Here is a 22824-nt window from a genome sequence, read left to right on the forward strand (position 1 = left end):
CTGTCAGGCCCAAGTTAGACACGCGGAAAGACTGCGCACTCCACAAAATGGAAAATTGGAGAAACACAACGTGCCTGTACGCTGGAACAGACGCACACAACGGCAATGGCCCCAGGAACCACCGCCAAAGACAATCGCCCGCCACAAGGGAAGACCGCTAGCCGCAGGTGGGCAAGGGGGGCTTTGACAGGAAGAAGGATGATACGACCGAGGCCCCAAGAGATAGCGGCACACTAGAGGCAGCTATCAGCGCTCCGTCTGGCGGCCGTCTTTAGTCTCAAAGGGCAAAACAGTTGCTCGTTCCTGGTGCGGCCTGGAAGACGGGAGACTGCGAACTCTTGGTGGAGGGTCACGTAACTTAACCATGGATAACGGTTTGGGAGCACACTTCCGATCCTAATTCAGTGGAGCTGATGTCGTGTGTACCAGATGCGTTCTTTATACGGTACTGCTGTCAATTTGTCCGTAGCTGGAGATCCAGGCTAGTCCAGCGTTCGCGAGAACTCCCGGGGGGGCGGGGTGAAAAGGGCGCAAAAAAATCGAGTGGAATGGCTATTCTGCCCTCTCTTGAGGTCTCGACAACACTTTTTTTTTTCTCTCTCTCGTCTTCAAACGGTGACGAGGAGGGAAATAAGTAGCGGCCAAACTCAGTTTTCTGTTCGCTACGCAATGCTGTCCCCATCTTTCACCCGTTCTCTACCAGCGTAACTTACTCCATAGTCCATACTCTCCTACTCTAGGATTGAAAGGCTCTCCCGATCCAGCGAAGCGCTCTGCCGATGATTGTGGTGGCGGAGATACTTTGGTGGACAAGATGGGTCCATCATTGGATGGACATAGGACAAGTCTCGGTCATCGATTGTTCCCCAGCAGCCCAGCAGTTCAAACGATAAGCAGACTGGGTAAAGGATCTTCGGGTGATAGGATATACTCCATGCCTTGTGCGATGATCTGCATCGTTAGAACGATCAACGATCCATTGAGGACTCGTCCTTCTAGCCTTATTATTCCCTCGTCCTGACTCCTCCTCACCGTTTGCCCTCCCAGACAGGCAGCAAAGACTCAAGGAGTGTCTTGCGTCCCCATAGTTTCCCGCCAGGGCAACTAAGTAGCTGCTGTTTCGACGATTGTGGAGGACAAGCGTTAAGCAAAATTAGGCTCTGAGGGAGCCAGGCTCTTGTCTGGACCCCACAGGAACTATTTTCGAGTTGAGAACTCCTTAAGAGGCCGTGTCCTCTGTGTCACGACATCGGCGAGAAGCAATAATAATAGAATGCTGCAATCATTATCAATCATCATTATGCAAATGCAACGCGGCATGAGGCAGCCAGCGGTAGATAACTGCCATCCAACCGTATGGGCAGAGTCTTCGACAAGATGTATACTAGTGCCGGACGGACACCGATGTCTGCTTACCAACAACTCTACTGTGCAGAAGCCATTAACTATTGCTTGAATAAGCGAAGGTTCCCCGGTCTGCGGTTGGAGTCTTCTCCCTTCAAGTTCAAGGAGATCAGTCTTAGCCTGTTGTTTACATGTCTATTGGGAAAATACGTTAAGCGGCCCTGTACAACTCCATCTGTCAGGGACCAGGTATTATTATTAGCATCCGCGTCTTCCCAAGTTTACTTGCAAAGGTAAAGTATAACCGCAACGTTCCTCAGTGGCGTTGAACTAGCCAAGTTGGACCTCAACTAGGAACCCAGGAGCTCAGGCCTCTTTACGGCTGCACGGCGAAAACGCTTTGGTCTTGAATCGCTAGCGTTTCAACTGCCGTTCTCATGGGAGATCCTTTCCTTGGCCAAGCATTTTCAGACACGCCGTCGGCACAAGAAAGCGATAGATACAACACTGGCCGGCTCGATCCGCAGGAAATATCCTCCGCTAACCCCAACTATATGCTCTGGAGCCCGTCTCAAAACGATGATCGCCTGTCATGGACGGTGTCCTTTTCCTGGAGGCCATTGCGGGAGCCACACACACAAATCCATCTGTAGTCGAATATAAAATCGACTAGAGGTAACACCGAACTTCGAAGGGAGGCATAATAATATGATAATAATAACTGTGGATGGACCGCGCTATGCTAGTAATTCCCGTTTCATCTGGGGAGCCCCTGTTGACTCAGTGACGCGACTAGTTTCCGCCCCATATTCGGGTGTCATGATTAGTTACTTGATTGCTCTAGTTAGATTAAACGAAGGAGCAGCAGCTCGATTTCTATACCAACAGCGCTATCGAAGGAGACCGCATTGCTCTCGAGACCTGTCTCGGATATGTTTCCCTGGGGACGGGATTGTTCTCCCCTACACGTTACATAAATAGAAATTATGCCGCAAGTGCCAGAGGTTGGTTGACGGGCGGAGAATGGCCCCATGCAGGGACCAAGAGCCCATCGATGCAGAGCATAGACATCGAACATCCCAAGCTGGATCTTCCTGCGCCTGAAACAACCAGGGACTCGATAAACCGTCCCTAAAAGTCCACATCGGGCGGCAAGCTATCTGTTCACATCCGGGCCCATCGCTCGTAGAGCAGCCCATAGGCATAGAATGTCATGCGTTCTGCATATCTGGAGTTGGTCATGGTGAGAGAGGCCCCCATTGCGGTGAGAGCAGGAGCAGTAAGTTCCAGGAGTCACTCGTCAGTTCCTGCTGGGTTATTATTATCGCTTCCTAGTTAGCAGGTTACCGGTGGTCAGGAATCCCTTGTCACCCATGGCGCTTCGCCATTCGATAGACAGTTGCCCGAGCGTAGCGCGACCATCTCGTTTCAGGTCTTTCTGCAAAGCATCCAGACCGTCCTGCTCACCAGGCTCTTGTTCAACAAGAAAGGAAACCTGCAGGACATCACGTGGATTGAGCAATGGCGCTTGAACCTTCAGACCATCTGGTCTATCGAAGTCCCAGTTTAATGAACGAGATTTGAAAGGTGGCTTCGGGTTTAGCGTTGTTTGCTACATAACAGTAAGCGACAGGCTTCTCCGCAAGCAAGTAGGCGTCTCAGAGTAACCAACCTGGACGACAACAGAACCGTCTCCAACATTTTCCAGTTGTGCTTCGAGGGCAAATCGAAGCAGCCGCGACTTGCCGTATGGTCCTAGAGACTTATTGTCCACCTCTAGAGGCAACAGTTCAGTTGCCTTAGTCCTAACACTAAGACAAGGCTGGGCAATAAACTGGTAGAGCTTGCGGAAAGTCCTTGCACGTCCGCTTGCGGCTTGCGAGTTGTCTGCCATCAGAGTCTCCGTGTAACTAACGCTGACGGCCAGTATGTGGTTCCCCTCTTCCTTCAGATCGAACCGTACGATCTGTTGGAAAGATTCACCTTTCCCTAATCCCTCTGTCTGAAGCTCTCTGCTGGGTGGTGTAAGTTCTAAGGGGAATATCTGCGAAGGGGTCTGCATTTCCGCAAGGATGCGGACTGAGGTAATGACCCTTGAGGACTCCTCTTGCGGCAAGTCATTGTTTGCACACAAGGAACATGCGAACGTCTCTCCAACATAGGCAGATCCAAAGGTGGGAGGAAGAGTAAGCTTTCCGTAAATGTCAGCAACTGAAATATATGCGTGTGAGAGGCCACTCGCGTACATTTGGGCTAAGAATGAATTCATTGTCACCCTCATTTGATGGGTAACTCAGCGACGCCTTTGGCGATATCTTAGTATTTGCAGCAGGCAATGGACATTGATATGAGAAGGATGGTCGTGATAGTCTGAAAGAGTCAATTTCTTTCTTCGAACAAGAACCAGAACTGGGATATCCTCAGCGTACCGTAAAACTGAACTTCAATCAGCCACGCAACATTATTAGAACGTCCATTGATACATACCTTTAAGAGATACTGCATGAGGCTCCTTGGGGGCCTCAGCCCCTGAGTGAGCGCGTGCTCGTGCCATAATATGGATATGATTTTGTAGTTGATGTTAGATTCTGATATTCGTTGACAAGATGACTAGAGATATTGTGAACTCATTAGTTAAATACCGTTTATCGCAAGTTGCTTGACATCTAATCAATTCCCCGGTGGAACCGCGGCTAGACGCGCCGCTGGAAGATCAAACCTAACAAAATGTGCAAATCGAACAAACTCCGATAACAATGAAACTCGAACTCCTCAACAATAATCATGACAACAGAACTTAGTGACCGCTTAAGTTACCGCCAACGACGTAATAATCGCAGTTGGAGTTACACTAATAATACAGGCCTATCTGACATACTGGACCACTCGGTTTCAGGATTTTGTTGTGTCAATAGTAGTGGTCCTGCGACTGTTAACTATATCGTCTGCTGCAAATTACAGCACGTGTCGCGTTGAGCGGAAGCGCGTCCTATTGGATACCATCATCGGTTTTGGCACTGAATGGTCGTTCCATCTTATCGCCACTCCGCAACATATCACTATCAGCCAGCATCCTTCTGCACCGTCGCATATTATCCTGATACTTCTTTCGAGGACCCTCGTTTACTAGCGTCATGGGTTCTACCAGGACGACGTCGACCCCGACGAAACGGGGAGCTCCAAGTGCAAGCACGGGCGCGCAGACAGCGTCTGCCAAGAGGAAGAGAGCTACAGCTCAAGAGCTTAGTGCAGCTCCCATATCACCCCGATCGGTAAGAAGGAAGGGAAATGCTGCAATGGCAGCCTCAGGCAGAGTCGATCTCATCGATTTGACTGATGAATCGTCACCGGTATATACTTCGCCCCGAAAGAGGGCAACGACAGGCTCGTCCTACCTTGAGGAAGTGACAGAGCGCCGTGCTAGGAGATTCCGCAATCACCCTCCAAATAGCTTTATAGAAAAGCTGATGCGAGCTACTACTCAACGGTAAGAGTTACTAGACTGGTCCATACACATCGTCGTCTGCTAACCTCAGTAGGATGTATGTTGTCGGTCAGACCAGGACGGGTACTGATACCGTCCCCGAGGGGCAATTCGACATGGTTGGCACTACGGGCAATATATATCGAGTCAATATAGGGAAGGTGCCATCATGCTCTTGTCCGGATGCACTCAAACGTTCTGACTTGTGTAAACACATTATCTACGTACGTATGGATCTTTTGACCTTGTCTAATTATACTTAATCACCTACGTTATTCTTACATTCGATTGCTAATGGCCAACCAGGTTCTTGTGAATGTTCTGAAGGCCCCAGAGCATCTGCAATATCAACTAGCTTTCCTGTCCTCTGTAAGTCGTCCCATCACTATACCACTTCACGAGGATCATGGTCTGACCGTCTCAAGGAACTTCGCGAGATCTTCCAAGGAGCGCCCTCGAGTTCGCAAGAGAATGCCTCCGCAGAAGATACGTCGGGAAAGAGAAAACCGATCGAGGGTGATTGCCCGATCTGCTTCATGGAATTTGATCCAAAGACCGAAGAAATAGTCTGGTGCAAAGCGGCATGCGGCAACAACGTGCACAAGGTGTGCTTCCAGCGGTGGGCCATGACGCAGCGTGCAAACGGAGTCCGCTGTGTATACTGGTGAGCAGTAACATACAATCACACGTCAATGTAAGACTATACTGATGACCGTCTACAGCCGCTCCGACTGGCAAGCCGACGAAAAAGGACTTGAACTCTCGACTCTCCTACAACATGGCAGGATCAACAACGAAGGATACGTCAACGTCGCTGATCAACTTGGTATCTCTGGTGAACGTGGTATGCGACCGTCTCTGTATTTCGCCCGTTTTCAGTCCCCTTGTCGGATCAAAAGCTAACTGATGATCTTTCTTTTCTTCTTTCTCTGCAGATTATTCAACCTACTATCAGCCTTGGGCACGCCGGCGATACTACTCTTATGGCTGAGCTAGAGGTTAGTGTCTGATAGTTGACGTTTCCGTTTTTGTGTGCTCGATTTCGTCACGGGGCGTTTAAATGGACAAGTGGAATGGCGGTTTAGCAAGGCGTTTTGGAGACGAGTTCGATTAGGAATTTGCTTGTCAAGAGGTGCTATAGTTAATTGCCTGGGCTTTGAATACGAACATTGATATGCAACTAGGTTTGAAATCTTGAAAAAGGCTGTCCCCAATATAAAGTCTCTTGGACAGCCCCATCATATCCTTTTCCCTCGTCCTTGCTATTTAAGTTACTCCGCAAAACGCCGGGTATCCTCCCCGACACCACACATAAGCTTCCTGTTGTCTGTATACAAGCAATCCGACAATCCAAAAGGGAAAAGCGAGACCCACAGCAAGAAGACAATCTAAAGAAAAAAAGGAAAATGACAATGAAATCGATCTGAAATAGAATTACATTTCATCGTTCATTATTGGGAACAATTCTCCTCCCTCCTTTCACAGCAGCAACGCTTACTGCCTCTTCGCCAGTCATCCACGACGGCATGCGCTCCGGATCTGCGACGCCTAGCTCCGCGAGACGACGCAGGCCGGAGACGACATCTGAGCCGTGAAATGTAAGTGTCATTGTTGGTGCGTCAGTGCTGTCAACGACATCATCATCGAGGACTTCGTCCTCTGCAACGGGAGGATCCAAGAGGCGGATATCGAGCCTGTCGAGCGCGGCTGCTGAGGCGGGCGTTCCGGCCGTACCGAAACGGGAGTAAACTGCTAGTTTGCGTCGCTTTGATCCTTCGGGGTCTTGTTCTGAGTCCGACTGTCGAAGATTCGATCGCTTCGTTTGTGTTTGTGTTTGTGTCTGTTGGTCTTTAGCATCCGTAGATGGCGGTTTTTGGACTTCCTCGTCTTGTTTCTCTGAAGATCCTTCACTCTGATATTCCTCTGGGGCAACGGTATTCGAGGCTCGTGGATCAAGAGGACTTCCTTCCAATACCGCGTCGGCGAATATACTGAAAGCGCCATTTGCGCTATTCGTCCTTCCGGGTCCGCGCAGCGCCAGGAGCGCATGGAGACTCTTCGCTGTAAGCGATGTCGGTTCCAACGTGTATCGCTCATGAGGACGGGATAGGGCCTTGGGGATAGCTTCTCGTAAAATATGCTGTAGAGTCCGGGTATCAGTTGCAAGGGGATGAGTAGCCGCAGGGGCGGTTTTTGTCCCCGGCGGGGCCGCGATGGAGGTATATAGAAACGGAGAACTATCCGGAAACGCAACATATACCACTCTTGAAGCATCCGTGAATATCTCCGGTGGTTGTCGAGGATATTGATATGGGGAATCGGTAATGAATATGCGGAGAAAAGTCAATGGTAAGGACTTTGAGCGCGAGATATGATAATGCGCTTTCACCAGGGACGATATCTCGCGTTGGAGATTCTGCAGAAATGTCGACGGATGGAACCGCGGGATGCAAGCTGTTATATCTGATGCGGAATCAACACCGCTGTCTGGACTACTGCTCTTGCTTCCTCGGATAGGAGCCAATTTCAACGCCGTCCACCGGTGACTACCAGCGGGGTGGTCCTCGACGTAGCGCAGATCCGCCATCGCCAGCTGTCGAAGTGTGATTCCATGCCGCCAGTCTCCCTCTAGTATCCGATCGATAACCTCGCGCTTTCCGCCCCTCCTGCTCTGCAATTCGCGATACACCTCACGCACATCCTCTACCGTCACCGCGGCGGGGTAGGGGTTGATTTCCTCATCGTCTCCGCGCTCCGTCTGATCTCGTTCGAGGAATGGTGGGAAGGACTGCACGTTTTTCTCATCCAGCCATTCGAACGTGAGGTCCAGAAGGGACTGTCGAGAAATCTTTCCGAGGGTTTTAACCAGCGATGGGGTCGTGGAGGGGATTCGGAGGCTGTTCGGTAGACTGGCGGTTGTGGGCGCGCGGACGGTCTTGAGACGCGCCATTTCACCGTATGGCAGCAGAAACTCGGGTTGGCGATTTTTTACATAACAACTTTCTTCATGGTAGCCTTACATTCCGAAAACAATGTTTTGGGCAGTAACCATAGGGAATTGAATGAGCGCGCCGTATGTATGTATGTATGTATGTCGAACTATCTATCCGACGCGAAACCGTCGAGCAAACACGAAATACAGTACTTACAGATAAGTAAGGTCACGTGCTGATAAGACGATTCCCATACATTTAGGCAGCATACAAGTCAATAGTTACAGTGAAGTCAATTCTTGGACGTTCCAGGTCTTCTTTTACCTTTCTTCCACTTATCAAATGCTGACCGCTGAAAAATGTTGAAAAGAGATACGGAGCAATAGTCGTGTATTTTGCTAACCCGAGCAAGAAAGATACAACGGGAAGGGCCTTTTGGGCAGATTATCTGCTCAGCGAATCTTCAAATCCTTCTTGACATGGGCATGTCTTCATTTGAAGACCTGGCGAAAGAACCTTATAGTTATCTAGACGATATATCTATGCATCCATTAACTATGCATAATATCAGTGAACCGCAGATATGGAGAAGTCGGAAATATTTCGCTGTATACTTCTAAAAGCCACCGGTACGAACTAAATAATAAGAAGGAATAACGATTAGTAAGAGCTGCAGAAAAACCCCAGTCAGTACGAACAGGTCGGTGGAACGGAATGATGCGCTGGTTTATCCCAGACTGGACGCCATACATGCATCTGAGAATCACCATAACAGGAAATGGTCTTTTGACGAGCACAAAAGCTGAAAATCTTAGCAGACCCCGCACTGGTTGAGGATAGTTATTAACTAAGCAGCACGGATGACCAAGCACGACATCGTCCATGGACGTCGAAGCGGGCTCTTGGAGGAGGTTTGGGGCGACCGGGGTATTGTCTTGATAAAAAGTTTATGCGAGATACGACTTGACCAGACGAATAAAAGAAGAGAACCGTGGGGTTTCACCGCAGTAATCAGTGGTAGTACTGCCAAGTGTATCATTCCGAGATATTAATATTATTATTTCTGAGATATTGTGCAACATAGCACGCGGAAATTGCGCGAACGGCGCTAGGATCAAACATGGCGTTTTGTATCTCCTAGGTCGCACGCGAGGCAGCTAAAGCACGGGCAGAATTCATAATATGATTGTCTAAGTGCTTCTTCTTGGCGTCTAATTCTCGAGGTGTTGATTCTTGGGGTGTCTATGTTGGCTTTGTTCTTTGTCCCGTAGGGGAATCGAGCTCGACATGAATCTGACGGGGTAACCCCTCATCCGGGGGGGCATTATAGGCGCCGCTTTAAGGACTATTGGTAATCACAGTTGTTCAAAAGGAGAGCTGATCACCTGGAACTTCCTGAGAAGCCAAGAGAAGATAAGAAGTAACTATACCGTGCAGGTAGCAGTGTCATTGTTCAAGTATTCAAGAATGGCCAGCCACACTGGACGGACGAAAGGACGAATATAGCAGCATACTGTAGAGTAGAGAAGTAATTAAGTAATGATACTGAATAATAGGATAACTAGGAGGTGCTCTTACCTGTATAGACTAATTGCCTACCTATTATTTACTGTACAGTATGAGATGAGACTACTACTATGATATACTACTCCTACTCTTCTTCTTCCCGCACGGACAACGCCGGGTGAATTGGCCCGGTCGTCGGAGGCCGAGCATCGGCTGAGAACGGCAGTGATCGTGAGTCGATGTCATTGTGTGGCAAGCAGTGTCATTAATTAATTAATCAATCAATCAATTTAATCTATCAAGAATAACTAACTGGAATCGAATATCTCAAACTTGGAAGTCTTGAAGAAAGGCAAGTTAACTAACAATTGATTAATATTAATAATTACCAGACACTCACACAGGCCACAGCGCGATCCCGGTGATTCCTGGACTCCCTTCTCCGTACTGTTAACTAGTCCGTTCGCCTCCGCCCGCGGAAAAAGCCCCCCCACCGCACTGGCTCCCGCAAAAGGCTCCTCTGCCGCGTCCAGCATCCGATTTTCTCTCTTCATCCCACCATTCCCCCTCCGCGTCTCTCTGTTCTTCTCTTCTGCTATACCGACGCCTTCGCGATTCTGTCGAATGCCATCCTGGACGACAGAACAAAACGCATCTGAACCGCTGTCGCCAACGCCGTGAGACCGCACCGTCTGTCAGCCGCGGGGCATTATCCGAGTGTTCGCCGGTGCGCAGTCAGCAATCGTCGACCAACGTCTCACATCTCCACCTGGAGTGTCAAATCGATCAGATACGAATTTCCGACGAGGATACTTTGAACCTAAGGAACAGGCCGCGACGGGTGGTCAATTCAGCAAGATGTCCGGATACAATGGGCGGCGAGCGCCCAACCTCTCGCAGTTCCTCGAGGATCTCAATACGATTCCGTCGCCGTTTGAACAAGCGGTCCAGCAGCAACAGCAACAGCAGGAATCGTTCAATCTCGATGAAGAGCTGGCGATGTTCACGAATGCCGAATTCCTCGACTTCGACAACCTGGACATGAACATACCCTTGTACGACCCCGAGGACAGTCAGAACCATGGAGACAAGGCTGGTGTCGGTAAGGAGCAAGACGTGAAATACATGGACCTGTTGAATGGTGAGTAGCTAAAAGCCGGAGCTCTCTTATCGTTCTACTATCGGTGGTTCTTGATTCGAGAAAGGCCTGTCCTGCAGTCCCCATGTCCCTGCATACTTCACATGTTCTCCCCAAAGGAGCAGGGGGGCTGCCTCACTTTAATTACCTGCTTTCTGTGCTGTTTTTTTTTTTTTTCTTATTCTATGATTTCTCTCAACTTGGTTCCATGGATGCGTTGCCATGTGTCACACTGTTCCACTGAGCCTCGTGTGGTTCGGTTCAATGCCCACCTCGTGCATTTCCAGCACTCTTTTTTCTGCCATTCCAAGCACACAATTTTCACCAACCCTCCGTGCGTTCTCCGCATGGCTTGTCGACGGCATGGCACTATCCAGTTCGTTCTCGTTAGATCGGCATTTTCCACACGTCATGATTGGCACGGTCACACGTGCCCGGCGTACTATATCACGCCATTTCACGTGACATCCTATACCCCCAACTGCGCAGCCCAAGTGTTGTCCGCGAGCCCTGCTTCCATGGTCTTCGTGGTCGTGGGCTGCGTCCAAGGGTCTCTATCCCTTTGGATCCTCGAGTGCCCTTAGTCTGGCGTGGTGCCTTTCTTTCTTCGTTGCGAACGGGCTCTTACTGCGCTCCTGCTGCTATCAGATCATGCCTGAACCTGATTGATCTAACTGTGTTCATGTAGCAGACTTCAACCTTCCGGATTTCACTCAGACCGACTTCAACGCTTCCGACTCGCAAATGATGCACATGCAGGCTCCTCCTTTCCCTGCTCTTCCCTCTCACAACAAGCCCGCGGCGAACATCACATCGCCTACGGACCATGCGACGCCAATCTCCGCTCCAACCCCACAGCCGCAAACTGCAGTTTCCACTCCTGCCCCATCTCGAACTGCCGGCACAAAGCGCAAGCAATCCACTCAGCATGACGGCCCTCGGAGCCTAGAGGAGGCCTCGCGCGCGGCTGCTGAGGAGGACAAGCGTCGTCGTAACACCGCGGCCAGCGCTCGATTCCGCATCAAGAAGAAGCAACGTGAGCAGGCCCTGGAGCGCACGGTCAAGGAAGCCACCGAGAAGAATCTAGCCCTGGAAGCCCGAGTCCAGGAACTAGAGCGGGAGAACAAGTGGCTCAAGGATCTCATCACGGAAAAGAACGGCGGTACTGCTGCTGAAGCGGAAGAGCATGGCTCCGAGCTGGCACTGATGTTCAAGAAGTTCCTGGCCAGCCAGAAATCCGGCAGTGAGAAGGTTAGCACTGTGAAGCCCGTCAATGATGTGAGCGCCAGTGCTTAATATGCTCCATTTTTTTTTCTCGGTGCTTGCTACATTCCTCTACACCCTTGCTTTCTCTGCGTGTGCATATTAGCTATATTTTCCATCGTCAGTGAACGGCATTCGATGCTGTCGGGCGGTCTGCTGTGGGTTCATACAGAGTTGGGTGGTATATATTCTGGTTGGTATTTGTGATTTAAAAAACACTCGGGCGCATGATTGGCACGGCCCGGATCGGTCTCCTCGACGGCCACGGCCCCAATCAGGTTGGCGCGTAGGCGTTTTATGTGTGGCTGGCAGCTGTATTGAGAGATATGCAGAGCCAATGAATGATGAAATGGAGGTGATGATGTCCGTTCTTCCTAGGGTTCTTTCCCTCCCTAGACGTCCCTGAAACCATGAGGACGAGTTTTCTCTTTTGCTGTTCTCTTACTCTCAGATCAATAAATCAATTAATCAAAAAAGACGAACGCATGGCTCTTAAATCCGATCCAGTGCAATTTTTCCACTTCAATTCTTCACTGATATCTTCCAATTCGTAGAAATAGTAAGTAAGCATGTCATTCCCAAGAGCGGGAACTATACCTAACTACTCTAGGTACTCAGCTGTCCATTGCAAATCAGCATAGCTAACTACCTAATCTAGATAACCATCCCATGTTTTCTTTCATTATCAATATCAATATCAATATCAGTTATGAAAATGAAACGGAAACGGAAACTACAGAACTATTAGTTAGGTAATTATCTACTAGGTAGTTAACTAAGTAAGTACCAAGATTTCCCTGTCGTCTGATATATTAGGAAGGAAGAAAAGATGGACTGAACTATAAAAGATAAGATGACGTTCAATTTCCTTCATTCGTCGATAAGAAAAAAAAGAATACATTATCTTATCAATGGGGGGGTATGGTAGTAGGTAACTACGTAGGTATACTAAGTCCATTGAACCGTTGACAGTATGAATCAATCAATCAATCAATCTCTACTGCGCTTGCAAATAGGGTAACTGAGGGTGATAAGCCCGGTAGTCGAAGAAGAAGGAAAAGAAGAAAAGGACAAAGAAGCAGGAACCCAGAACGCCCCCGTGTCGATAGGTCAGTGTCAGTTTCCCAAGCGATAGAGGTATAAAGTGAAGCAAATAAGCAGTAGGAACAAAGTAAAAAAAAAGTAAACCCATAAAAACAAAGAGACCCCATTTCCCAATCCCGTCGCTGTTCCAAACCCTTGTTCATCCGTCGTAGAGAAAAAAAATCAAATGAAAGAAACTGGCGCCTTGCCCGTACTCGAAGAAGTAGACTTTATCAGATATCGTGGAATGTCGTGTCGATCCCTAGTTGACTTCTCCAGCTTTGGTATCGGTCTCCTTATGGACTGCTTCTTCCTTCGTAGTCTCGGGAGATAGGTTCATCTGAGTTTGAGTTTCTGTGCTCTCCTCATCGTCTTTGCTCCCTTCCGTCTCCTCGTCTTCAGAAGCTACGCCCGTAACTTCAGCCCATCCAGAGCTTCGTCTGCTGATGCGACCTGTAGCACCAGAAGAGATCACTGCAGGGCTCGCTAGAGGGCTGCCAACTCCTCCCGCCAGGCTTCCGGTTGCGCTGTCGTGGCGGACGTGGGATTGGATGCCACTCCTAATACTGCCCGTATCTCCCGTTCCTGAGCTCTGCTTGTTTGCATAATAGCTGCTTCTGTCGCCAGCACTAGTGCCAAGGGCCATAGTACCGGTTGCAGAGTATATGCTGGCACGTTCAGTGCCCGCGAGACCGCCAATGCTAGGACGAGGAACAACGCCAGAGGCATTGAAGACGGATGCATTCGTGTTGTCTACAACGCTCCCGCTCAGGACACTCAGCGGTAGACTCTCACGACTGCCGCCAAAGACCGAGGAAGGAGCCAAAGCACGCACCGAGGCGTTCGTATCAAGCGAGTTCCGACGACGACGCTTCGATGAGGACGCAAGCGTTAGGATCGAGGCATTATCGGTCAGCATATTGTTCGCAGTCGCTGTGCTGTATGTGTAGGGCGCCAAATGAGGTGGCACCGCACTTGCAGGCGACGGCGGGAACTGGTGAGTGAACTGGACGCCCAGCGGTTGACTGGCAGAGCTCTGCGTCGAGCTCACATGTGGCAGTCCACCCCCATGAGCCCCGTTCTGAACACCATAAAGGTGCGCTGAAGGTGCAGTCGACTGAACGGTCGTCAGAGTTGTGGTCAAAGACCGTACTGAGTGCGCTGGCGAGGAGAACGTGCTCCCCTCGCCACCTCCCGCGGAACTGATCCCGCCGCCTACTGTCGTTGCCAATGTACCTGCTTTGGAGTATCCTGCATCTGATATTGTAGTTTCAGCGGTCGTAGAGAGTGTGGGGGCAGTCGACTTTGCACTCGTCGCAGGAACTGGGCCATCGTAGTTCGATTCCGTGAAGGAGGGCTGGCTTTGCGAACGTGACGCGCGAGTGCCACAGTCAGTGGATTCCGCCCAAGATATCCGATCGTTTCTGCTGTTCGTATTGATCGTTCCTGAGAGAGGATATGGATTGTTCTTGCACTTCTTGCTCTTCGAACCTGTCGTTGAACCGCCGCGTTTACTTGACGTGCCCGCATGGTTTGAGACGGATGAGTTCTTGAGATTGGCAAGACGCTTCATCCAGCTCGAGAAAGGCCGACGGAGTCCATGGCGGTCTTCCATGGCCGTCAGTTCGGGATCCCTTGAATGATATCTTGCAATTATGGAAGTAGCGTACCGTGTGCTCTGGCCGGACCCTCGGTCGTGGCCATTCGTCTCTTCGCAAGAAAGTTGACGGTCTGTAGAGCGCTGAACAGACCGGAGAATTGTGTAATGGGTTGTAGAGAGTCTTTCCAAAAATAGCTCAGCACTTGCAGGAAAGGAGGAACGTCGAAACGAGCAGCGTTCGAGACCCGCGGTTCGTATTCACCCGCGGAGTTGAGGCGGCGCTTAAGGTGGGCTGAGGAGAGAGGAGATCAACGTAGGGAGGTATATGTACGCGGGAACGGGCTTCTGGAAACTCCAGTTGGATTACGGAGACAGAATAGAAGTCCCAGATTGTGATGCATAAAAGCACTATAAAGGTATCTGAGGTGCAAATGAGATCCTATTCTCACAAGGCTGATGGCGGAGTCATCGCTGAGCTGTCGACTTGCCTCCTGGCAGACTCCGGATGCTCCCATGCTGACTAACATCGGCATTCCAACGCCCGGTAATCTATCCATCCTCTATACTGATCATCCATGCAGAAGCAAGATATTCAATTAAGACATGCCTTTTACAGTAGCTTTGCGAATTGCCTGTTTTTGCACTGAAGTGAATATATATGAATGAACAACTACTAGTAAGTGCTTCTCTTGATGGTATGATCAGTCTTCGTCGTTCCGTGTACTGTATCCGGCATCCTTCCTTGCAACCCCCTTTTCCTTTCGGTCGTTCCAACAAGCAGATAACTGTACATGAAATATCACGGTATCATTTGCACAGAGTTATCTATCATTTTGCTCTCCTGTAATCAATTGACCGCTTTTGGTATATTGCATATAATAGCTGTAACTATGGCTCCTTTCACTGATACGCAAAGCTATATCCTCGCATTCCCTTTCACTGAGCATTGAAGCATGATTATGAATAATGCGAACTGGATTCCCCGCCAAAAAGAGAGAAGGCAAATTCACATTTACCCTTCCCCCTCTTTCTCTATCCTATCGTGGTATAAAATGTCGCATCTACCGTTCCTGATCCCAATCTCCAACGCTCTCCATCCATCAGAACTTATTCTCTGTCTTTATATAGCAGAGAGCGAAATTAATAACGTATCTCTTTCATATTCTTCTCCTTGGTATAATAGCTTGGGCTATCCTCTCTTGCCCTCTTTCAGTATATATACAACGTGCTCTGCCGTTGATGGAATATATTATATAGTGACCAATGGTATACCAGATCATGTATTTGCAGTCACTCCATACTGCCTTTCCATAGCTTATAGCTCCTACCCCTCCTGAGGAGGAGGACATCATCATTCTATTGACTACCTTCAGGGATATATTGTTCCCGCAAAATGCGTTCTATTGTGAACGCAACTCCTATATAAACTTGATTTGTTCCTTTTACATGAACTCCGCAAATTTGGCCCTGCAGGTCCCTCTACAGGAATGTCCATCTGTTTGATATACCAACTTCAGATCATTATATCGAACAAGCGAAGCTCTCGCCCCGTGTTGCATTGAAATTGATATTCTCAGAAACCCAGGAAGCGTTTGCCATATCTCTCCCGGACGTTGAGAGGATTTTCAGCTTGAAAAAGAATGGATGCTACTATCAGATCTGGAATTTACCTGAAGAGGAGCTCATACCAGTTCCTGAAGCTCTCCACAACAGACTGGCAGAGATATCGTCCGCACTTGGCCAGGACCCCAACAATGAAGCGAGCTAGGAAGTTGGACGTGTACGACGACTCAAACGGCGTCGATTAATGAAAGTATATAACAACCGCCAGCCAAGAGCTGTGAGAGTTGTTAAAAGAAAGAAGGGTGGCCAAGAAGGGTTGCTCTACCTAGTCCTCTCTTTTACTTCCTTCAAGCACATTCTTCCAAATGAATACGGCATGGGATTATATGCCACCCAGTTCCGGGAGAACCAAGAGCTATCCATCCTCTATAACAGCATGGTAGTGGGACCTGTTCATCGCGAATCGTGACAACCCAAACACTATATGGCCTAGCGGAATGTCCAAGGATGTCGCCATAACAATTGGTCGAGACGATGCCCTTGCTGAGGAAGAGTGGAACTCTATAACAGCATGACGCTATCATCTACAGAACGGAAGTACCACACATAAAAGATAAGCTACTTGCTATTGTGCGGTTCAGTGGCAAGTACGCCTATATGCTTCAGAACCCTGAGAAACCGGCCATTTGGCACATAGATCATAACAAGCCTTTACGAATGTTTGTCCAAGGAGATAACCATGAGGGAGTTTACGCCTACTGGGTCGTCAAACACCGCTCTGGGAAAGGGCCAGGTGATAATGTTTGACAACAGACGCTCGGTGAAGCTGAAAGGAAGGAGCTCAGGTACGATCAGTGTATACTGCTTCGACTATAAAGAAGTGAATGAACGGGGTGCAAGAATATCAGGGGGGAGGGCCCCTTTAATATTCTCGTCAACCGGACAACGGCCATTGGAAAAGCGCTCCTTGGTCAAGCCAATTGGGACTCTCTGGAGGTGGCGGCAGAACTGTACTACGTCCTAGTTCCGTCTGTTTATATCCCTGGTCCTAAGCATCGAGTCGCTGACAGACTATCCCGAGTACTTTTCAGTTCCAAGGATTGCGACTGCGACAATGCCGTTGGGGATGCTCACCAAGAACTCATCGAGAGAGGTCCTCTGTGGATATGGAAATATGGCATTTCCGGCTGCTTTTCAGATGGATATAGGTTTACGTTCCTCCGAATTAACAACGAATCCCGATGGTCAGAATGGCCCTGTCCCCCCCCCCCCCCCCCCCCGCCCGGGGCACCACAAGAGGGTTGAGAGAAAACGTTATCTACACGCATCTCCGTCTGATTATACGGAGTGCTGCCCGGACATCTCCCAGGTCCTCCCCCGAGAGAGTCTCCACGCAAACGGACCACAGACCGCATGCTCGCCCCTATTACGAGCTGCGGATTGGGAGTTCCTTCGATGAGCAGCCTACGATGGATTACGAATACTGAGATCTTCAACAGACCCGCTTAAGCACGAGGTCCAGCAGAGGGATACCCTGAACGGGGTTCACATCCTCAGTGGTGTTCACCTTCAAAGATACAGACCCCTTCTCACCCAAGACTAGTATGATGTCTTGGAGATAGCAGATCAGCCTTGTTCGCCTTGGGCGTTGACCCCCAGAGGCAAGACAACGGAGCCGTATATCCCCACGGCCGTCAGGAAGTGGTGGTACTTCGGGCAGGAGGACTTGGACCGTATCAGCCCCAACAAACGGCGTGATATTGGCCGTATCATGGAGACCGGATTAGGAGTACAACTTTTCGGGGACGATAGGTATGCTGCCTGTCAGCTCCAAAGATAACTTGAAAGAAGAACATTATAGAACTCGACCTGGCATCTTCAGAAGACTTTGCAACATGGGATGAGACAGGGATCTTTAAAATGCGGTTCTGCCAGGGCAAAAAGGTACACGAACTGATAAAACACGCCGAGAAGGAAGCCTTCTCCGACATCCTTCATGAGAAGGACATTTCTGACCATTCTGCCTTGGAATACCTCCTTCGCGGATCACCAAAGCTGCGTGCAATGCTGCCGGTAATATGCGATCAGATCCTTCTCCATAATGAGAAGTCAGTTATCTGGTGCGTTAATCCCGCCCAGCATTTGTTTATTGGTGCAGCCTTGCACCTTTGTGGCATCGACGCGCATGTGTTCCACTCAGAGCTCGATCATTACGAGCTAGAGATGCTGGTCCAGGCCTTCTAGCAAACGGAACTCCCATCATGTGCTAATTTGCTCATACTACGTGAACAGCGCTGGGTCTAACCTCCAGAGCTTATGTCGTAATGTTCACTTATTCGATATCCCAACAAGCGGCGATGTACCAGAAGGAGTCAGCGGGGATCTTACTTACGTCACGGTATATCCTCCAGAAGATCATCTCTCAAGACTTGACCTACTACCTGATTTTGTTGGCTCTCTTCGGACGAGGAGAACACAGAGGATGTGCTGCAACTGAAGACGAGCAAATTGTGATGGTAATCATGACAAATCATATACAGGTATCTTTGATCTAACGAGTGTTTGGCTTCCTCTTACTATTAAAACAAACACTACAACTGCAATCACCGATTTTCCGAACCAGATTGAATCCACCAATAGCACAGCCCCAGGTACGTGATATCAGACATATCACCAACATCATATAAAGAGGATGATACTGACTGGGAGATAGAATGTTATCCACGTGAGCACTGGCGCTCACTTGTCAATCGAGGCTCCCCGTCTTGATCGGCGCCAGCCAAGAGCTGTGAGAATCGGGAAGAAGAAAAAGGAAGCTAAGAAAAAGATAAAGAGCTCCTTGAAGACAGAGCAGGGTCTGGTAAGTAGGCCTATATCTGGGATACGTGATTTTGTTTCACATAGGAAAGCAATAAATCTATGTGTTATATTAGCTGGCTTGCAGGGATAAAGAATATGTCCCGAAACATTTTGCAGAAGATCATTGGACAAGATGTGGCATATTACCTTGTCTGGCTGGCTCTCTTCGGAGAAAAGAATCACTGTTTATAAGTTCGCTACAGGAGAGGGTGCGTAGGAGGAAGTGAAGGAAGTGAGATCACGATCCCGAGAGGTATACAGGGATGGAGCCTTATGCCTCTGCACAGCGGAGCTATTGTGGGAGAGCCTTTCGGAGGGAGTGATATTGTTTTGGAGCGTGGACAGATACTAATGTCTGATAACCAGAGAATAGTGACATTGAAGGGGAGAAGCTCTGGTATGGTCGCCATTTACTCTTTCAATTACAAAGAGATCAGCGGGATACGTGAAGACCAGGGGGGAGAAGGCCCGTTCGATCTTCTCATCCACGGAGTGACTGCCATTGGGAAGGCCCTTCTTAGGCAGGCTTCATGGGACTCCGCAGAGGTATAGGCAGAGTTGTACTTTATTCTTGCTCAGGATGAACAATCTGTCAAGCTTTTCCTGCAGGATCAACGACGACAGCTTGTGAGCCTGGCAGTTACTAAGCACAAAGTACACAAGATATTGGAACGTTCTTGAAGGCCAAGCGTCTTGAGGAAGCAGCCAGCAGGGAGGAGGAGGAAGCTGCGCGTAAGCGGGCAAAGGCGACAGAATTGCGCCATCTCGCAGGGGTTTTCGAGTTATCTATTCGAACAGCGCGGTATTACTTATTACGAGCGGACGTGAAATTTTGAATCCGCCAGACGATGGTTGATGCTTATGTATGGAAACCATCACTCCTTCTCGCGAACGGGAGTAACTTCTTGCTCACACAAGATCGGATAATGCGAACTCTGACTCGGCGAGGAGAAGTATATGAGCCGTTTTCCGCTCACTCAAGGAGCACCATCGTCGTTGAATATCTGAACGTCAAGGATATGGATTGGGCAGTCGGATTGATCTACGAAGAAGTCAACACGGACAATGATACCAGTGGCTTGTACCTCGTGACGGGCCTTTCGACGATGCATTTCGAAAAAGATAAGATACAAGGATGAGGATCGTATGCTCAGTGCCATACCGTCTCGAATCCGATAGTGTCTGAATCACCTATCTCGCTGCGCCAAGAACAGGCGGAAAAGGTCGCAGCGCACCTTCCATCTCTTTCGTTCTAAAAGAACATATATTGACAGGAAAGGAGGATATCCTCCTATTTGGTCTGCCTGGATCTGACAGATCACAAGTGATGCACGACAACGATCTGGAACGAGATGGAAGATGTGTTATAGCGCGGCGAATCTTACAGGAAGATTGGATCAATGCCGGTAACTTAACTAAGTAGCATAAGTATCTGGTGGAAACCGTGGACTTAATTTAGACAATACTCTCACTTTTTCCTACAGCAATACAACAAGCGTATTATGTACAGTACATTTAAAATAGTTACATGTAATGTATATATGTGATCAGATCAAACAATTCAATCGAGATACCCTTTCCTTGAGGAGATCACTGTCCTTCCCACGGCAGAGCTTATTGAACTTATTATTGTTGATATCTACATATTGAAATAAGGATTACACCGACTAACGCCACGGATCAACTAATAATACTGCCCGGTCAGGGCATATTTGGTAGTCTCCTGGTAACTACCATCTGAGACAGATATATTCTTCCCGCAGCAGAACGAACTTATTGAACTCACTGACGCTATCCACAGATTCATTTACTTTGATGACTCGGTTATAGCTACTACTGCAGAGGATACCCTTGTTCTCCTTCTCTGATATGGGCTGTGAAATGAGTTCTTTCCATGTCACCTGCCAGGTCCTCAGTGGAATGTTGGTGATGGCGAGGAGTTGAGCGGTGATCCTAACCAATCAAGGAGGAGGCATCGCTATCCGGGTGGTCACGGACTGCAGGATCGCATTTTAGTCGCATCACATGGACGAGAAGGGGAGGGGAAGGACGAAATGTAACTGCTTGAAACCGGATTTTGGAAAAGAATACGCAGTAGTAGTTTTAATTGGTATATATATTTTCACCCTTTGTTGATTCTAATTGTCACCGTTGCGTAGTGATCCACGCTATCATGTAGTCCATTCTAATGGTTCAGGGGATGGTGGTATCCTAGTCTAATACCTCTGGCGCTGGGAAAAGCAGAATTCCTTTCCTAGGAATTCCTCCCCAGTCCAAGACCAGATCCGGCACAGTTGCCGGCAATCTAGCCATCGGGCCACCATATATGGCGGCTCTCTCTTTTCAGAGATGCACATGAATCACAGGGATGCCAGGCCGTCGAGAATTCCTCCCAGAGAAACCGCAGTCTCTAATACAAAAAGCTAACCCTCACAATGTTCACAGAACGGCAAAAGCGAGAGAACGCAAATCAAATGACAAAGAAAATAACCACAAGGAAAGATTCGGTCTGGATGGAAATCAGAGAGTGCGTGTTGATTGACACCGGGAATGAAAAGTCAGATGCTGCCGGGGAACTTAGAAAGATATAAATGATCGAGTTAACGTTTCGCAAATAGAAGGCAGACTCCAAGATAAAATTTCCCCGTAAAGAAAGAGAAAGAAAAAAGAAAAAGAAAAAAAAAAAAACGCCAATTAGACCCTCGATTCTCTAAAGGCTGATGCAGGAGGTATCATGATCGTTCGTAAGTCAAAGTCGGCCGCTGGTTTATTTCAAAGCGTTTCGACAATACTCATGGAAGAGAGACGCACAATAGGCCGGCAAGGAGTTGACGGCTCGTTTAGACTCGATCACCACGGTCCGACCTTTAGAGGCATTCCGTGACCATATGTCCCAGACAGAAGTTGCTCCCGGATCGATCCAGGATCGGCGTTAGAAGAGCTTCCATGACCCTGAAACCCAGGGCCGCCCATCCAGCCCAGAATCGAGCTCAGCTCGTTGACTGCATTCTGCAACTTGCCTCCCGAGATCTGGTTGTGTTTGGCCAATTTCTGATCCCATCCACCATATTGTAACTGGATCCCACCGCCTCGCTTGGCCGCCTCCCTGATAACCAAGATCCATGCTTTGCACATTTCCTCATACGCGGAATCCTTCTCGATGTTATTCTGTGGCGAGCTCCATCTCGGAAGCGAGTGAATGATGTCTGTGGCGCCGTCCAAATAACTGAGTGATGTGGATGCTTGAGATTCGTTTGGAGGAAGGAAATGGGGTGTAAAATCGCTCAGGGCATCCAACAGGTTGGTGAGATGCTGACGCACCCGATTGTAGGCGTAGTCGGACGTGGGATCGCCACCCAACGGGAAAGAGGATCGAAGGGTAGACTGGTAGTTGTTGAGAACGTGAAGCGTAGAGGAGACACTGGGCCGTGGAGCCGTGTGTACAACCTCGTCATTCAGCTCAGGATGACGCTCGCACATGGAGCGGAGGACGGAGCGTAGAGCATCGGTATCAAGAGTCTCGAGCAGACGGGGAACAGTGAGAGGACGGCCAGACACGTTGGGCCGGGACCGTTTCATCGGACGATTGGCAAGCAGAGGACGATGGGAAAAGGCAGGCGAGTTGGTCGGGGAGGCGGACATTCGAACATCATGATCGTTACTGTCTTCGTCGGCTTTCCGCTTTCGACTGCTTGAGGATTGAGGTGTAGACACTGGAGGGCATCGTCAGCATTTCCTATCTTTGATCAATTCTCAGAAAAAAAAAATATGGAAAGAACATACTGGAACGAGTGGGAGAGAGACGAGTATGTTCGTAGAAGTGCGGAGGAACAGGAGGCGTAGCCACCAGACTGTTCATCGTGATGGACGGTGGGTGGAAGGCGAAAACGGGGGACAGGACCAGCTGTGACACCTGCAGAACCCTGTACGGCCGAGGACGAGTGGATGGACGTCTGTGTATGTCGATATGATGATGAAGAAGCGAAAAAAAGGGAGAGGCGAGAAGGATGCGGAAGAGAAAGTGGGGAGAGAGGCGGTGGATGAGATGTGG

At 49.1% G+C, this 22824-nt stretch overlaps 7 protein-coding genes across 7 annotated transcripts; 3 read left to right on the plus strand and 4 right to left on the minus strand.

Moving 5' to 3' along the window:
* Positions 1 to 2543: 2543 nt before the first annotated feature.
* C8Q69DRAFT_132016 (hypothetical protein) lies at positions 2544 to 3991 on the minus strand. Its single transcript, XM_028625314.1, has 5 exons — positions 3832 to 3991; positions 3774 to 3780; positions 3591 to 3714; positions 3017 to 3535; positions 2544 to 2956 (listed from the first exon to the last, which is right to left on the minus strand). Exons 1-5 carry the CDS (start codon positions 3896 to 3898, stop codon positions 2666 to 2668), a joined length of 1008 nt encoding a protein of 335 aa, XP_028486975.1. The 5' UTR covers positions 3899 to 3991; the 3' UTR covers positions 2544 to 2665.
* A 159-nt stretch (positions 3992 to 4150) lies between these two features.
* C8Q69DRAFT_132045 (hypothetical protein) lies at positions 4151 to 6000 on the plus strand. The gene is made up of 5 exons (XM_028625316.1): positions 4151 to 4831; positions 4884 to 5052; positions 5135 to 5197; positions 5254 to 5492; positions 5551 to 6000. Exons 1-5 carry the CDS (start codon positions 4479 to 4481, stop codon positions 5729 to 5731), a joined length of 1005 nt encoding a protein of 334 aa, XP_028486976.1. The 5' UTR covers positions 4151 to 4478; the 3' UTR covers positions 5732 to 6000.
* C8Q69DRAFT_455076 (centromere protein Chl4/mis15/CENP-N) lies at positions 5805 to 7924 on the minus strand. The gene is made up of 2 exons (XM_028629748.1): positions 6032 to 7924; positions 5805 to 5826 (listed from the first exon to the last, which is right to left on the minus strand). The coding sequence occupies exon 1, from the start codon at positions 7776 to 7778 to the stop codon at positions 6270 to 6272; it is 1509 nt and encodes a 502-aa protein (XP_028486977.1). The 5' UTR covers positions 7779 to 7924; the 3' UTR covers positions 5805 to 5826; positions 6032 to 6269.
* Positions 7925 to 9973: 2049 nt separating this feature from the next.
* On the plus strand, positions 9974 to 12023 carry C8Q69DRAFT_132085 (putative bZIP transcription factor). Its single transcript, XM_028625317.1, has 2 exons — positions 9974 to 10408; positions 11097 to 12023. The coding sequence occupies exons 1-2, from the start codon at positions 10126 to 10128 to the stop codon at positions 11699 to 11701; spliced, it is 888 nt and encodes a 295-aa protein (XP_028486978.1). The 5' UTR covers positions 9974 to 10125; the 3' UTR covers positions 11702 to 12023.
* A 796-nt stretch (positions 12024 to 12819) lies between these two features.
* C8Q69DRAFT_132117 (hypothetical protein) lies at positions 12820 to 14557 on the minus strand. The gene is made up of 2 exons (XM_028625318.1): positions 14422 to 14557; positions 12820 to 14359 (listed from the first exon to the last, which is right to left on the minus strand). Exons 1-2 carry the CDS (start codon positions 14453 to 14455, stop codon positions 13014 to 13016), a joined length of 1380 nt encoding a protein of 459 aa, XP_028486979.1. The 5' UTR covers positions 14456 to 14557; the 3' UTR covers positions 12820 to 13013.
* A 3458-nt stretch (positions 14558 to 18015) lies between these two features.
* On the plus strand, positions 18016 to 19912 carry C8Q69DRAFT_441535 (hypothetical protein; the record flags this gene model as incomplete). Its single annotated transcript, XM_028628755.1, has 8 exons — positions 18016 to 18034; positions 18207 to 18430; positions 18628 to 18774; positions 18848 to 18982; positions 19140 to 19319; positions 19353 to 19400; positions 19457 to 19505; positions 19692 to 19912. The coding sequence occupies 8 exons, from the start codon at positions 18016 to 18018 to the stop codon at positions 19910 to 19912; spliced, it is 1023 nt and encodes a 340-aa protein (XP_028486980.1).
* Positions 19913 to 21469: 1557 nt separating this feature from the next.
* On the minus strand, positions 21470 to 22824 carry C8Q69DRAFT_132179 (tethering factor for nuclear proteasome sts1). Its single transcript, XM_028625319.1, has 2 exons — positions 22557 to 22824; positions 21470 to 22486 (listed from the first exon to the last, which is right to left on the minus strand). The coding sequence occupies exons 1-2, from the start codon at positions 22630 to 22632 to the stop codon at positions 21624 to 21626; spliced, it is 939 nt and encodes a 312-aa protein (XP_028486981.1). The 5' UTR covers positions 22633 to 22824; the 3' UTR covers positions 21470 to 21623.

This window comes from Paecilomyces variotii, assembly GCF_004022145.1.
Source record: "Paecilomyces variotii strain CBS 101075 chromosome Unknown C8Q69scaffold_2, whole genome shotgun sequence".
NCBI lineage: Eukaryota > Fungi > Ascomycota > Eurotiomycetes > Eurotiales > Thermoascaceae > Paecilomyces > Paecilomyces variotii.

Excerpts from the sequence above, each read along its gene's own strand:
- C8Q69DRAFT_132016 (XM_028625314.1), bottom strand. The coding sequence starts at position 3,898 with ATGGCACGAGCACGCGCTCACTCAGGGGCTGAGGCCCCCAAGGAGCCT. Across the intron at positions 3,536-3,590 it reads AATTCATTCTTAGCCCAAAT|CTTACTCTTCCTCCCACCTT; the intron begins GTACGCGAGTGG and ends ATTTACGGAAAG. Across the intron at positions 2,957-3,016 it reads ACGGTTCTGTTGTCGTCCAG|CAAACAACGCTAAACCCGAA; the intron begins GTTGGTTACTCT and ends ACTGTTATGTAG.
- C8Q69DRAFT_132045 (XM_028625316.1), top strand. The coding sequence starts at position 4,479 with ATGGGTTCTACCAGGACGACGTCGACCCCGACGAAACGGGGAGCTCCA. Across the intron at positions 5,053-5,134 it reads TGTGTAAACACATTATCTAC|GTTCTTGTGAATGTTCTGAA; the intron begins GTACGTATGGAT and ends ATGGCCAACCAG. Across the intron at positions 5,198-5,253 it reads AACTAGCTTTCCTGTCCTCT|GAACTTCGCGAGATCTTCCA; the intron begins GTAAGTCGTCCC and ends GACCGTCTCAAG.
- C8Q69DRAFT_455076 (XM_028629748.1), bottom strand. The coding sequence starts at position 7,778 with ATGGCGCGTCTCAAGACCGTCCGCGCGCCCACAACCGCCAGTCTACCG.
- C8Q69DRAFT_132085 (XM_028625317.1), top strand. The coding sequence starts at position 10,126 with ATGTCCGGATACAATGGGCGGCGAGCGCCCAACCTCTCGCAGTTCCTC. Across the intron at positions 10,409-11,096 it reads ATACATGGACCTGTTGAATG|ACTTCAACCTTCCGGATTTC; the intron begins GTGAGTAGCTAA and ends TTCATGTAGCAG.
- C8Q69DRAFT_132117 (XM_028625318.1), bottom strand. The coding sequence starts at position 14,455 with ATGGCCACGACCGAGGGTCCGGCCAGAGCACACG. Across the intron at positions 14,360-14,421 it reads GGGTCCGGCCAGAGCACACG|ACCGCCATGGACTCCGTCGG; the intron begins GTACGCTACTTC and ends CGGCCATGGAAG.
- C8Q69DRAFT_132179 (XM_028625319.1), bottom strand. The coding sequence starts at position 22,632 with ATGAACAGTCTGGTGGCTACGCCTCCTGTTCCTCCGCACTTCTACGAA. Across the intron at positions 22,487-22,556 it reads TCTCTCTCCCACTCGTTCCA|TGTCTACACCTCAATCCTCA; the intron begins GTATGTTCTTTC and ends GATGCCCTCCAG.